The sequence below is a fragment of the Helianthus annuus genome, chromosome 17, assembly GCF_002127325.2.
Source record: "Helianthus annuus cultivar XRQ/B chromosome 17, HanXRQr2.0-SUNRISE, whole genome shotgun sequence".
Lineage (NCBI taxonomy): Eukaryota > Viridiplantae > Streptophyta > Magnoliopsida > Asterales > Asteraceae > Helianthus > Helianthus annuus.
The window spans coordinates 106,642,541-106,654,674 of NC_035449.2; the positions used below are offsets into that span (position 1 = coordinate 106,642,541).

Below are 12,134 nucleotides of genomic sequence, written 5' to 3' on the forward strand. Positions count from 1 at the left end.
CATATATAGTTCGATGCTTCGTTTTATTTTAATATTCATCCTCATTTCGATAATAAGTTCACGTGTATAGTTTCTTTATGATAAGTAATGTAATTTCTTTTCTAAAAGTAAAAAACATATCATTTTTCAACACCGCGAAATTCGCGGGTATTAGCACTAGTGTAAAATAAACGTCAATATTTAGAGCATTTACATTGGAACCTCTATTCTATATTATATAGAGAAAATAATAGAGGAAACAACAAAAATACCATCACATTGGAATTTCTATAATAGAAAAAAGAGTTAATTACTGTTTTCGTCCCTGTGGTTTGTCAAAAATTACTATTTAAGTCCATTAGTTTAAAAATTGCGATTTCAGTCCCTGTGGTTTCACTTTTGTAACCATTTCAGTCCACCTCTGTTAACCCCATCCATTTATTCTGTTAAGTAGTACACGTGAATTGACCATAATGCCCATATTAATAAAAAACAAAAAGATATCTAAATGAGTTAATTACTGTTTTCGTCTCTGTGTTTTGTCAAAAATCACTATTTCAGTCCCTGTGGTTTCACTTTCGTAACCATTTCAGTCCAGTCTCCTAACACCCTCTATTTTACCGTTAAGTTTTTAATGAAATACCTAAATTACCTTTGTGTTAATTAAATATGGACTTATATGATTTTATTATTGGATTTATATGATTTTATTCTTGTATGACATATGGACTTAAATTCGATTGTAGGGTTCGACCTACCATTGCTTCAGTAGAAGTAGAAGTCTGGCACTATTTTTACATATATGGTTCGAAAATTTTAATTTTGTATTTTAGAAAGAGAAAATGTCTAGGTAATTAAGCATTATTTTTCAAAGTTATTGTGTTAATTGATGCTGCTAGGAAGATATTAATTGGGGTGGAAGAATGGGTCGCCGGACATTAAGAGGGTGGGGTTGTGATGCCGGAGACTTGACTGAAATAGTTACGAAAGTGAAACCACAGGGACTGAGCGATTTTTAAATTAATGGACTGAAATAGTGATTTTTTGACAAACCACAGGGACGAAAACAGTAATTAACTCATTTAGATATCTTTTTGTTTTTTTTATTAATAAGCGCATTATGGTCAATTCACATGTACTTAACAGAATAAATGGATGGGGTTAACGGAGGTGGACTGAAATGGTTACGAAAGTGAAACCACAAGGACTGAAATCGCAATTTTTAAACTAATGAACTGAAATAGTGATTTTTGACAAACCACAGGGACGAAAACAGTAATTAACTCTAGAAAAAAAAAATTAAAGTAAAGTACACCTCTATATTTATAGGGTCACATACATTCAACCCTCAATATTATTATTATGAGTGTGTAATATCTAATATGATTTTGAAAAACTTCATTTATACCACAGCCTCACCAATTTTGAAAAGACCCATTTTTAAAAAAAGACTCATTTCATCACAACCTGTTTTAATTGAGTTAATCACAGGTTATCCTCTAAATATCTTTTGACATCTATAGATAAAATAAACACAAACAAACTAATCATAAGTCCGTCTTTAAACAATTTTTCAAAGTTTACCTACTTGAGCAATTAGAGATAAATATAAAGCAAACACCCGTTAGTTAAAAACGGTTGAAATTGCTTTTTTTTTTCAGTAAACCAAACTTTATTAATCACCAAAAGAGGCATACAAACAACAATTAAGCTTCCAAAAAACACACTAAGATACATCCAAAATAGTTTTACCCCATTACACATCCAATCACTTTAAAAAAATTATCTATACACATACACTAACCAAAGTCTAAACCAGAGAAAGTGGACCAGATTGAGAGATTGACGCCTATCGATATGTTAATCATCCACCAGAGAGTAGCCTCCTTAATGTCTTGCACTATTTTAGTCTGAAAAGCATCGACCCCTTTGAAGATCTTATCATTTATCCTTAACCATAGCCTTCATACTGTCATGAGAAATACAATATAAATCGACATTTTTTTTTCATGGGCGTCTCCAGACTAATTCTACATACACAAACCTTCCAACATATTGATTTAGCGAAGATACGTGAAGCGAACAAAAGACAGGAAGAGCAGCTTTTGTATTTTTTTATCATACCTGTAATCATTTTATAAATAATGCTATACAAAATTACAGGAAGAGAAACTGTTATGGTTATTTTTTTTATAATATCAATCATAATGCTATTCACACCATGTCGTAGCTTAAACACATTTCTTCATATTATGGCCCAATTTGATCAGATTCTAAAAAACGAAGAAAGATTATCATGAGATACTGTAAAACTGGGGTTTAGGATGTAAACCATAAAAATAACAAATTAATTTAGATGATTAGCCTGCAGAAAATCCAAATCGGGAAAGTTTACCTGAATCGTTAACGAAAAAAATCAGACTCGGATTGGGTTACTCAAGCGGATATTAATCACTGGAATAAGATCGGGTATCAAACATAAGAGCACACATGAGTTGATTAATGGAACAAAATGGTGAGGAGAAGAATATACATCAGTTAATCGAATAGAGATCAATTTCCCATAGGATCCCATTTAAGATATATATATATATATATATATATATATATATAGATATAGATATAGATATAGATAAAGAACGGTGCAAGATATACCTTTCCTTCAACTTCTCATAGGATCCCATTCAAGAGTTCCTTGTAGGGGAAGGAGTCTGAAAGAAGCTCATCACCTAAAATTACAAAACACAATTTGAATTAGATATGCAACTCGAGTACAAAAACAATAGTCGAAGAAGACTCGAAGCATCCCTAAAATTACAAATAATATAGTCAAAGCATCTCATAAAAAAACATCAAGATTTCAAAGCGTTCAAAATTTAAAATTAAACACAATAATGGTTTACTTCAAAATTTAAATTTAAAATAATGATTGACTTCAAAATTTAAAATCTGAAAATCAAATCACTAATATCCAATCCCGTAAATCAAGCAAACTTCTTAGGAAAATCTAACTTTTCAAATTTAAATTCAATTTACAGATTCGAAATTTAAAATCAAACACATTAATGGCAAACTTTCAAATTTAAATTTAAAATAATAATTGACTTCGAAATTGAAAATTTAAAATCAAATACAATAATGGTTTACTTCAAAATGTAAATTTAAAATAATGATTAACTTCAAAATTTAAAATTTAAAATCTGAAAATCAAATCACTAATATCCAATCCCGTAAATCAAGCAAACTTATTAGGAAAGTCTAAACTTGCCAAACAAAACCAACCGACATAGAAACAAACTCATAAGAGAGGGAAAAAAATATAAAACAAACAAAGGAGGGGTTTCAAAAAATGTAAATGAATTTATTTATAGAAACACTACAAATTTTCCGGAAATTAATACAATACCAAATTTATTAGTAACTAAAAAATACAGCCAAAATTAAATGAGCATAAAGTATGAAACCAAACATTATACCGGATAAAAAATAGGAAAAAAAACAATAAAACTAAAATTTTTGATTAACATGTCCGACGAAGTTTAATAGTCCGGCAATGGCATAAAATTTAGGGTTAACCATGAAAAAATAAAAAAAAAAAACAAAACAAAAGAATCATTAATACATATTAATACAATACAAAATTTATTAGTAAAAAAACAAAGATTTTCAAATTTCAAAAAATATCATAGTTTGATTTGCCAAAAAAAAAAAAAAACAAAATAACTTAAAAATTATAGAGATTAGCAAAAATGATGAAAACTATCATTATACCGGATCAAAAAACACCAAAACTACGATAACATTAAACTTACCTCTTGTGTTCGAAGAAGATTCAGACTCCTGCAATTGCATAAAAATTAGGGTTTATCATAAAAAAACAAAAAATAAAATAAAAAAAATCAGTAAGAGCATCACTCTTTCAAGGACATCAAGAATAGATCCATTAATAAGATTAGATTCGAAAAATTTAAATTATCACCAGCAACACAAAAATACAAAAAAAAAATGATTAAAAAAAGTGCGATTAAGCATTTAAAATACATAACAATCTAATCTGGTTTACATACCTGCAAAATAAGTGGAATGATCTACAAAAAAAAAAAAAATAAGAAGAAGAACAAATTCTGAGAAACTTGAAAATTAATGTGATTGTCGAAAATTATGGAAACTAACACAAAATTTGGAAGCAATTAAAACTTTAATATAAGTTATCTTGATAAATTTGGAAATACGTTACAATTTACACTACTTTGATAAGTATCCATAATTGATATAAATTTCAAAAATTCAAATTTTGAAATAATCAGTCAAAACAATTTACCTAAATAATTAAATATTATTCAAACTTAAATTCAAAACCAATAAGGTTAATATATTCATAATATAATCAATATCTAAATGATTGTGAAAAAAAAAATCAATCACAAAAAATACAGAAAAATGATTAAAAAAGTGTGATTAAGCATTTAAAATACATAACAATGTAATCTAGTTTACATACCTGCAGAATAAGTGGAATGATCTACAAAAAAAGAAGAAGAACAAATTCTGAGAAACTTGAAAATTAATGTGATTGTCGAAAATTATGGAAACTAACACAAAATTTGGAAGCAATTAAAACTTTAATATAAGTTATCTTGATAAATTTGGAAATACGTTACAATTTAGACAACTTTGATAAGTATCCATAATTGATATAAATTTCAAAAATTCAAATTTTGAAATAATCAATCAAAACAATTTACCTAAAGAACGATAAAGAAGACTCAAAATAACACCAAATCTATGGAAAACGAACCTGCTTGCAATCAATTGGAAGAATGATCAGCTCTCTAAAGGACCTGTTGTCAACAAAGACATCACAATTTTAAGGATTTAAATAGAGAATGATGGATGAAACATTGCTTAAGCTTAAACAATAATCTGTACTATAACCTTTCTGGTATGCCAAATCATCACTCCCAATTGTTGAACTGTAATAGTGTCAGCAAACAACGTCACCTCTGACAACTGCTCAAAATCTACTTCAATACGTGAATTTAATCGAAAAACCTAAAGATGAACATATGATAGAGAACATCAAACAGGAAGCGACATTATCAAACATGAATCGATATTTGAAGAATTGTTACCTATTTGTTGAATCGTTTGGAGAAAACAGTGATGGATCTCATCTTTCAAAAAGCAATAAATCTTGAAAAATATCACAGAAGCACTCAAGAAATGAATATAGGTATTGATGAATGCATAAGTTAGAAATCACTGAAACCCTAAGAAGAGGCGGCGGCTAGGTCTTCCAGACACCAACAACGCCGCAAAAAGTAAATTGAAAACACGGATACATACCTTATACGCCGCATAATAAGGACTGGTTGCTTCCACTCGCGATTGAAGATGAAGAAATCTAGGGTTCAGGAGATTACAAATAACATATTAAAGATCGATAGAAGATATCTAGGGTTTAAGGAAGAAATAGATAGTGTTTAACAATGACAAAGAAAAATCAAAGAGGGAAAAAAATAACATACCTATGTTTTTCGAAGATCAATCGATGAAGAAGGAAGAACCGGATGCAGGAGATGGGTATTAGGGTTTTGGAGTGAAGTGAAGCGTATTAAAGAAGCTAAGGAGGATGGTTTTGGCGAAAAAAGCAAAAAAATGTGGTCTAAGCAAATGCCACGTGGCAAGTAATGGCTTAAGCTAATGCCATGTGGCTTAAGCTTGTTTTGCTTTATTAGGAGTAGTAGATTATTATAATTATTATTATTATTATTATTATTATTATTATTATTATTATTATTATTATATAACCTTTTATTCTATTTGTATATCATCTTTACACGTTACACATTAGGGTGTCCGGGGCGTTTTGCGGGGAGGGGTTCGGTGAGGCGAGTCCCCGAGCGGGAACACCGCCGCCGACCCCTCGGGGAGCGTAAGCGGAGAGTGAGGAGCGGTGGGTGTTCACCGCATGAAGGGAGAGAGGGAGAGGGTGGCCCACCATTGATTCAACCAATCAAGTATTTTCCTTTTTTTTCTTTTTTTTCTTTTTGATTTTTTCAACTTAATTAAAAAAATAAGAAAACAAGTCTCCCAAGAGAGGAGTGCCGCCATCAAATTGAGGGTGTGGGGGGAGTTGACGTGGCGCGTGCTAATTGGGTGTGTGTAAGAGAGGTCACTCTCCCCTTAGAGGAGTGCCCCTTACACCCTTATACCTTTTTTATTATAGAGTTAAATGCTTGGTTGGTCACTGTGGTTTGCAAAAATTTCAAACTTGGTCCTAGTGGTTTATTAATTATACGCGTGGTCCCAAAAGTTGTCAAAAATGAACTCGGTTGGTCCCCTGACCAAACCTCTGTTAGATTTCTCAGTTAACTATATGTGAAATGACTATATTACCCTTGAAAAATTAAAAGAAATAAAAAAAGACTCATCTTCTTCAACCTCCCATCCCCTGTTCTTCCCCCTCTCTTTAAAACCCACCAGACCACCATCTCCAACTTCAATCCATCACCACCACCTCCACCGTCACCTTCAACCCAACCAACCCCCACCCTTCAATTAACAATCACACTCCAACCCAGCCCATCCCATGCCACCATTAACACCTTTAATCAGGGTATAATTTCCTCATATTTCCATCACGCCCCCAAACCTTAAACGGAGAACAGAAATGGCGACTTCTCTCCGTCGTATCGGAATCCACACAACCAATGCTCACCTATCACTGATTCCTCAACTCATCAATCGATTCTCCACAGATGCTTTATCTATCGAGTAGAAAGCCGGAGAAATCGGCACCGTTTCCGGCATTCCAGAAGAACATCTTCAATGGAGAGTAAGATCCGATCTATCGTTCAATTCATTCAATTCTTCGATTATCACTTAGTTTCTCTAATTGAATCAATTCAGAACTTGAATTATTGCTCGTTTGTGTTACTCGATTGACGGGATTTCGAATTTAGGGTTTCGTTATTCACGTTTTCATTTTATATTACTCTGGGTATACATATCGGTTATAAAATGGCATTATTATTACTCAGTTTGTGTGTATTGAGTTGATTGTTAAGTGTATGCGATTGTAGGCTGTATGTATTGTTGTTTTTAAAGAGAGGGGGAAGAACAGGGGATGGGAGGTTGAAGAAGATGAGTCTTTTTTTTATTTCTTTTAATTGTTCAAGGGTAATATAGTCATTTCACATATAGTTAACTGAGAAATTTAACAGAGGTTTGGTCAGGGGACCAACCGAGTTCATTTTTGACAACTTTTGGGACCACGCGTGTAATTAGTAAACCACTAGGAACAAGTTTGAAATTTTTGCAAACCACAAGGACCAACCAAGCATTTAACTCTTTATTATAAGTATACAAATTTATATAAACTGGTCAGTTTCCCGCGCCATTCGGAGGGGGCGATAATTTACAGCGCAACAACCGTGTTTTCTGTTAGTTTATCAATTATCTCGTAATATATTTTATAGTACTTATGTTAGGTTTCGTATTCGTAGCATCGATGTGGTTATAATTAAAACTAGGTTAGAACCCCATGTAATACACGGGTTGAATAAATGTAATTTTATATATTAAATAATAAAAAATAGAGCTTTAAAAACCTCGTTTATTACACATGTTGAATAAATGTAATTTTATATACCAAATAATAAAACAATATATCTTTAAAAACCACGTTTATTACATTGGTTGAATAAATGTAATTTTATATATTAAATAATGAGTGAATTTCAAAGATTGTCCTTTATCTTTGTACTCATTTTCAGGTGTTGTCCTTTATGTTCAAAATTGACGAGTTTTGTCCTTTATGTTTTCATATCTTACACGTTTTGTCCTTTAGACCTAACTCAGTTAGTTTTTTCAGTTAAATTTGGTCATGTGTTTTGCACACGAGGGCATTTTTGTCAATTCAAAGGTAAGTTCAACGGCAGATTTACAGCTCAAAGCTTCTACAACCTTTGAATTGACAAAAATGCCCTCATGTGCAAAGCACATGACCAAATTTAACTGAAAAAACTAACTGGGTTAGGCCTAAAGAACAAAACGTGTATGATATGAAAACACAAAGGACAAAACTCGTCAATTTTGAACATAAAGGACAGCGCTTGAAAATGAGTATAAAGATAAAGGACAATCCTTGAAATTCACTCTTATATAATAAAAAAAAGTTATATCTTTAAGAACCCCATGTATTGTACGGGTTGAGTAAATTTAATTTTATATATTAATCGGCTTTTGTCCTAATTGCTGAGTGTTATGTGCCTTATGTCCAAGGCTTGATGCAAAACTACTATCGAGTCGAGGGTATCACTGGAAGCAGCCTCTCTATTCCTACGGGGTAGATGTAAGGCTGTCTATATCTTACCCTCATCAGACCCTACATTAGCTTTGCTATTGGTGGGATATAGTGAGTATGATAATGATGATGATGATTTATTATAATAATTGGTAAGAGTTGAATTTAGAAAATATTAAACCATGTTTAAGCCTTATTTATATTTGTTTGTTTCGTTGAGCTTACACACACCCATATCAGTAGTGTGATGGGAATATGTACGATGAGTTTGTCAATGAAACAAAAATATAGCAAAGAAACAAGTAATAGTTTAAATCCCCACAAAAAAGGTGCATATTATTGCTTGGGATTGATAAATTGAAGGAAAGTAAATTAATTACCGAAACCATGTGGTCTGTTCGGTTATGCAAATGTGAATAACTAAAATATGCAGTTATGGTCCAAGTTTTAAAAGGGCATTTGATAGGTAAAGTTGGATAAAATATTCACAATATCTTTGTACAAAAATGTCATGACAATATAATGCTTTACGAAAGAATATCTGGTTCCATAAGCATACATTTTAAGAATCGGGTAATCTAAACTATCAATTAAGTCCGTTTTAGAAAGCAAGGGTACCCCTGTTCAAAAGATAACAAATAACTGGCTACACCAAAATACGAATGACAGCAAGACCAACCGCAGATATGGATATCAGGGTTCCTATGCAATACTTGATGACATCATACTTTGCTGCTTCTAATTGGGCTCTTAATCCATGAATTTCCTGTTTACAATATAAATATTCATGATTTTTATACTTTTTTTTCTTCCTAAAACGGCCCGTTTTAACCCAATCGGTTTTGGTCTTAACCTATTTTGCAAGGCATAGATGTGATTTGTGAATACTTACCCGATCAAGCTTGTTAGTGAGGTTAGCTGTTTCAGCACTCTGATTGGCGAGCTCATCACGAATACGCCTGCACGTATGGTTAAAATGGAAATATCAAATAATTTATACCCTTACCTTGAAGCTTGAGCTTTGAGTGTAAAAAAAGAAAAGAAATTTAATGGTCATATTAAAATTTTATCAGAGGAAATGAGTGAATCTGCGATTTCACATTTCCGTTTGCAAATCAAAAGCAATATTGTTATGGTGAAGTGAAAGCTGTGGTTTGCACTAGAGTTGTTTTTGAAAAAGGAATTAATAGGATGCATCGTAGAATTCAAGAAGCTTTACCCTCTTTCAAGATTTAAATCCAAACGTTGACCTGCAGTCACCTTGTCGATCTCATATCTACAAGAATGAGAGTAACGGTGTTACCAACTTTGCGGGCAAAAAAGTAAGTATGATACAAATCTAAAGAACAAACCGTAGTTCACTGCGCATTTTTTCTATATCAGTCCGCAGTTTTTCAGTTTCACGTTGCAACATCGAGAAGTGATGCTCCTGCATCATTTGAGTTTAAAAAAATTGAAGATTCAGCAGCCCCTTTACTGATAGATCAAACTTAGTACCTGGGAACTTTGTACTTGAGATTTAAACTTGGAGAGATGTGCTTCTTGAAGCATCACTGTCTACATATAGAAATTAAACATGTACGTACATGGTACATCTCAAATCTAAAAAAAATGGAAGAATTTCTTACTTTTTGCATGTCAGCTTTGGAGACAAATGTATGAGACACATTTTCTAAACTGTCATTAAGAACCTCGGTAATGGCAGATGTTATTGCTTCCGCCTGTTTGGAAGGGACTCCTTGCGCTTCTAAACTCCTTACCTACAACAACATCCCATTTCTAAAGAGTCATTTCCAACAATCAATATGTCAGCCAAACAAATTGAGTCTAAACTTGCTCATGGGTAAGAGTTCAAAAGGGCGGCCGTTTCACCTCCAGTTGACAACGAATGGGCTGTTTGGCAACATCTGAATGGTTAAGTATTGAATCAGTAATAGGTCTAAACCACTAAGAGCCTGTATAATGCTTAACTGTTCAGAGACAAATGTTTGACCAATTCAGATTAGAGGTCTTAACCATTCAAACTCTGTATAATGCTTAACTATTCAGAGGCAAATGTCTGAACCATTCAGACATCTGCATGTAGTGTTGAACCAGTAAGAAGTCTGAACCATTAAGAGCCTCATTAAGATGTAAACAAACAGCCTCTAATAGATTCGAAATAATCGTAAGACAGATATTAATGCTACTTGAAACGAAGCCAGCACTTGCACCTTATGTGATCAGCTAGGCCGACATGGTCTAGAAAGGGAGGGGGTATCAGCTTCAGCTTGTATTTACCAAAGTTAGATATAGGAGGATTTCAAGGAAACAACAAGCCAAACACTGCTACTGCTACTACATCATGGCATCTAATCTAATCTAATTAAAATGAGAAATGTCATTAAAAATAATCAATCATAAAGTAGCACAAACCCTAATCTGATTCCTTACAACCAAAAAACATACCAAAGCCAATGTGTCAACGAGACAGACACGTATGCCGTTAGGGTTTACGATCTGGGAGAGATATCTCCTCTGTTTCGACAACACACCGTATGTGTTAATGCTTTTCCATTGGAATCCTGAATTCATGATGATGATGCCTAATTGCTTCATTTTCAATGCCGATTCCCTGGATTAATCAATCAATAGGTACTTGTAACTTCCATCGACATGAATTACAAAATTAGGGTTTCTTTCTGTCAGAATAATAAACAATCGATCAATCTCACCCTTGGTTTGTTTGGAGAACAAGTTATTAATTATTATATAACATAAAACTAAATATTATCAACAACAAATTATATTTTCATATAAATAAAGAGGAATTCTATTGGCACAACTGATTATCTATTCGCACATTTTACTTTTTCAATACGTATCGTATAACACTGTACGATACGTGTTGAATAAAGTAAAAGACATGGCAGACTTGCAGGTGTTGTTTGGCAGCTGGCCTAATACGCATTGTATAGGTCTATACGATGCTATTATGACCCTGAATCTTTGAAGTTTATTTTTTGGTGTGTTGTGTTTGGTTTTTGGTGTTTTGGGTTTGTTATTGGTGTTTATTATTGGTTATTTTTGTTTTAGTGAGTTTTATGATCTTTATTATTTTTTAACGTATTATAGCATATCGTGGTGTATCGTATCACATTTTTAATTTAATATCGGGTATTATAACATATCGTTGAACCCTCTAGAAGAAATCGCAGGCTGATACATAAAAATATATATAACGAGTTATCGTCTTCAAAATCAGATGAAGGTTACAACCACTCAGAAAATCACTAAAATGATATTGAAATTTGTGAGCCTTCAAATTATTTTGGGAAACATGAAAGAAGACTGTCACACCCCGACCGCGTAAAACAACAAACCACGGCGGAAAAATCGGGGAGTCATGTAACAGAATTATTGTTTCATAACACATGGCATTTAAAGTTTAGTATTATTAGAAGTAATGTTTACATTGTCTTGGGTTAAACGGAAAACATAACATCAATTAAATTGTCTTTCTTAATTTTAAGTCACTAAGGCCCAAGTCCGCTTAAGTGAAGCATGCTCAATATCAAACATTAGCTCCTGAAACAAATGTGAAAATAGGTACGGCAGCATAAAAATGCCTGTGAGATACATAGATTTCGTGTTGAAGATTCATGGCTTTGAATGTTAAAAGAAATGTTTAACTAATGAGTAGCCATGAACCTTTATAAAAGTGTTTTCTTTTATAAAATCATATGAAAATCAAATGATTTAAAAGAAATGATGTATGGTTAAATAAATAACCAAATGAAAATGACTTGTATAAAATATGATATGTCTTGTATAAAAGTATGTCATGTTGTGTATAAATGTGTCATGT

The 12,134-nt window shown here is 32.4% G+C and overlaps 1 protein-coding gene across 2 annotated transcripts; it reads right to left on the reverse strand.

Annotated features, from left to right (window-relative positions):
• Nucleotides 1-8,782: 8,782 nt before the first annotated feature.
• Nucleotides 8,783-11,028, reverse strand: LOC110921928 (coiled-coil domain-containing protein 90B, mitochondrial). Of its 2 annotated transcripts, XM_022166254.2 has the most exons (7): nucleotides 10,736-11,026; nucleotides 9,916-10,047; nucleotides 9,785-9,844; nucleotides 9,640-9,716; nucleotides 9,507-9,563; nucleotides 9,180-9,246; nucleotides 8,783-9,053 (listed from the first exon to the last, which is right to left on the reverse strand). In XM_022166254.2, exons 1-7 carry the CDS (start codon nucleotides 10,883-10,885, stop codon nucleotides 8,934-8,936), a joined length of 663 nt encoding a protein of 220 aa, XP_022021946.1. In that variant the 5' UTR covers nucleotides 10,886-11,026; the 3' UTR covers nucleotides 8,783-8,933. The 2 variants fall into 2 exon arrangements, with proteins under 2 accessions (XP_022021946.1, XP_022021947.1); XM_022166255.2 differs by lacking the exon at nucleotides 9,785-9,844 and having other exon boundaries at nucleotides 10,736-11,028.
• Between the last annotated feature and the right edge of the window lie 1,106 nt (nucleotides 11,029-12,134).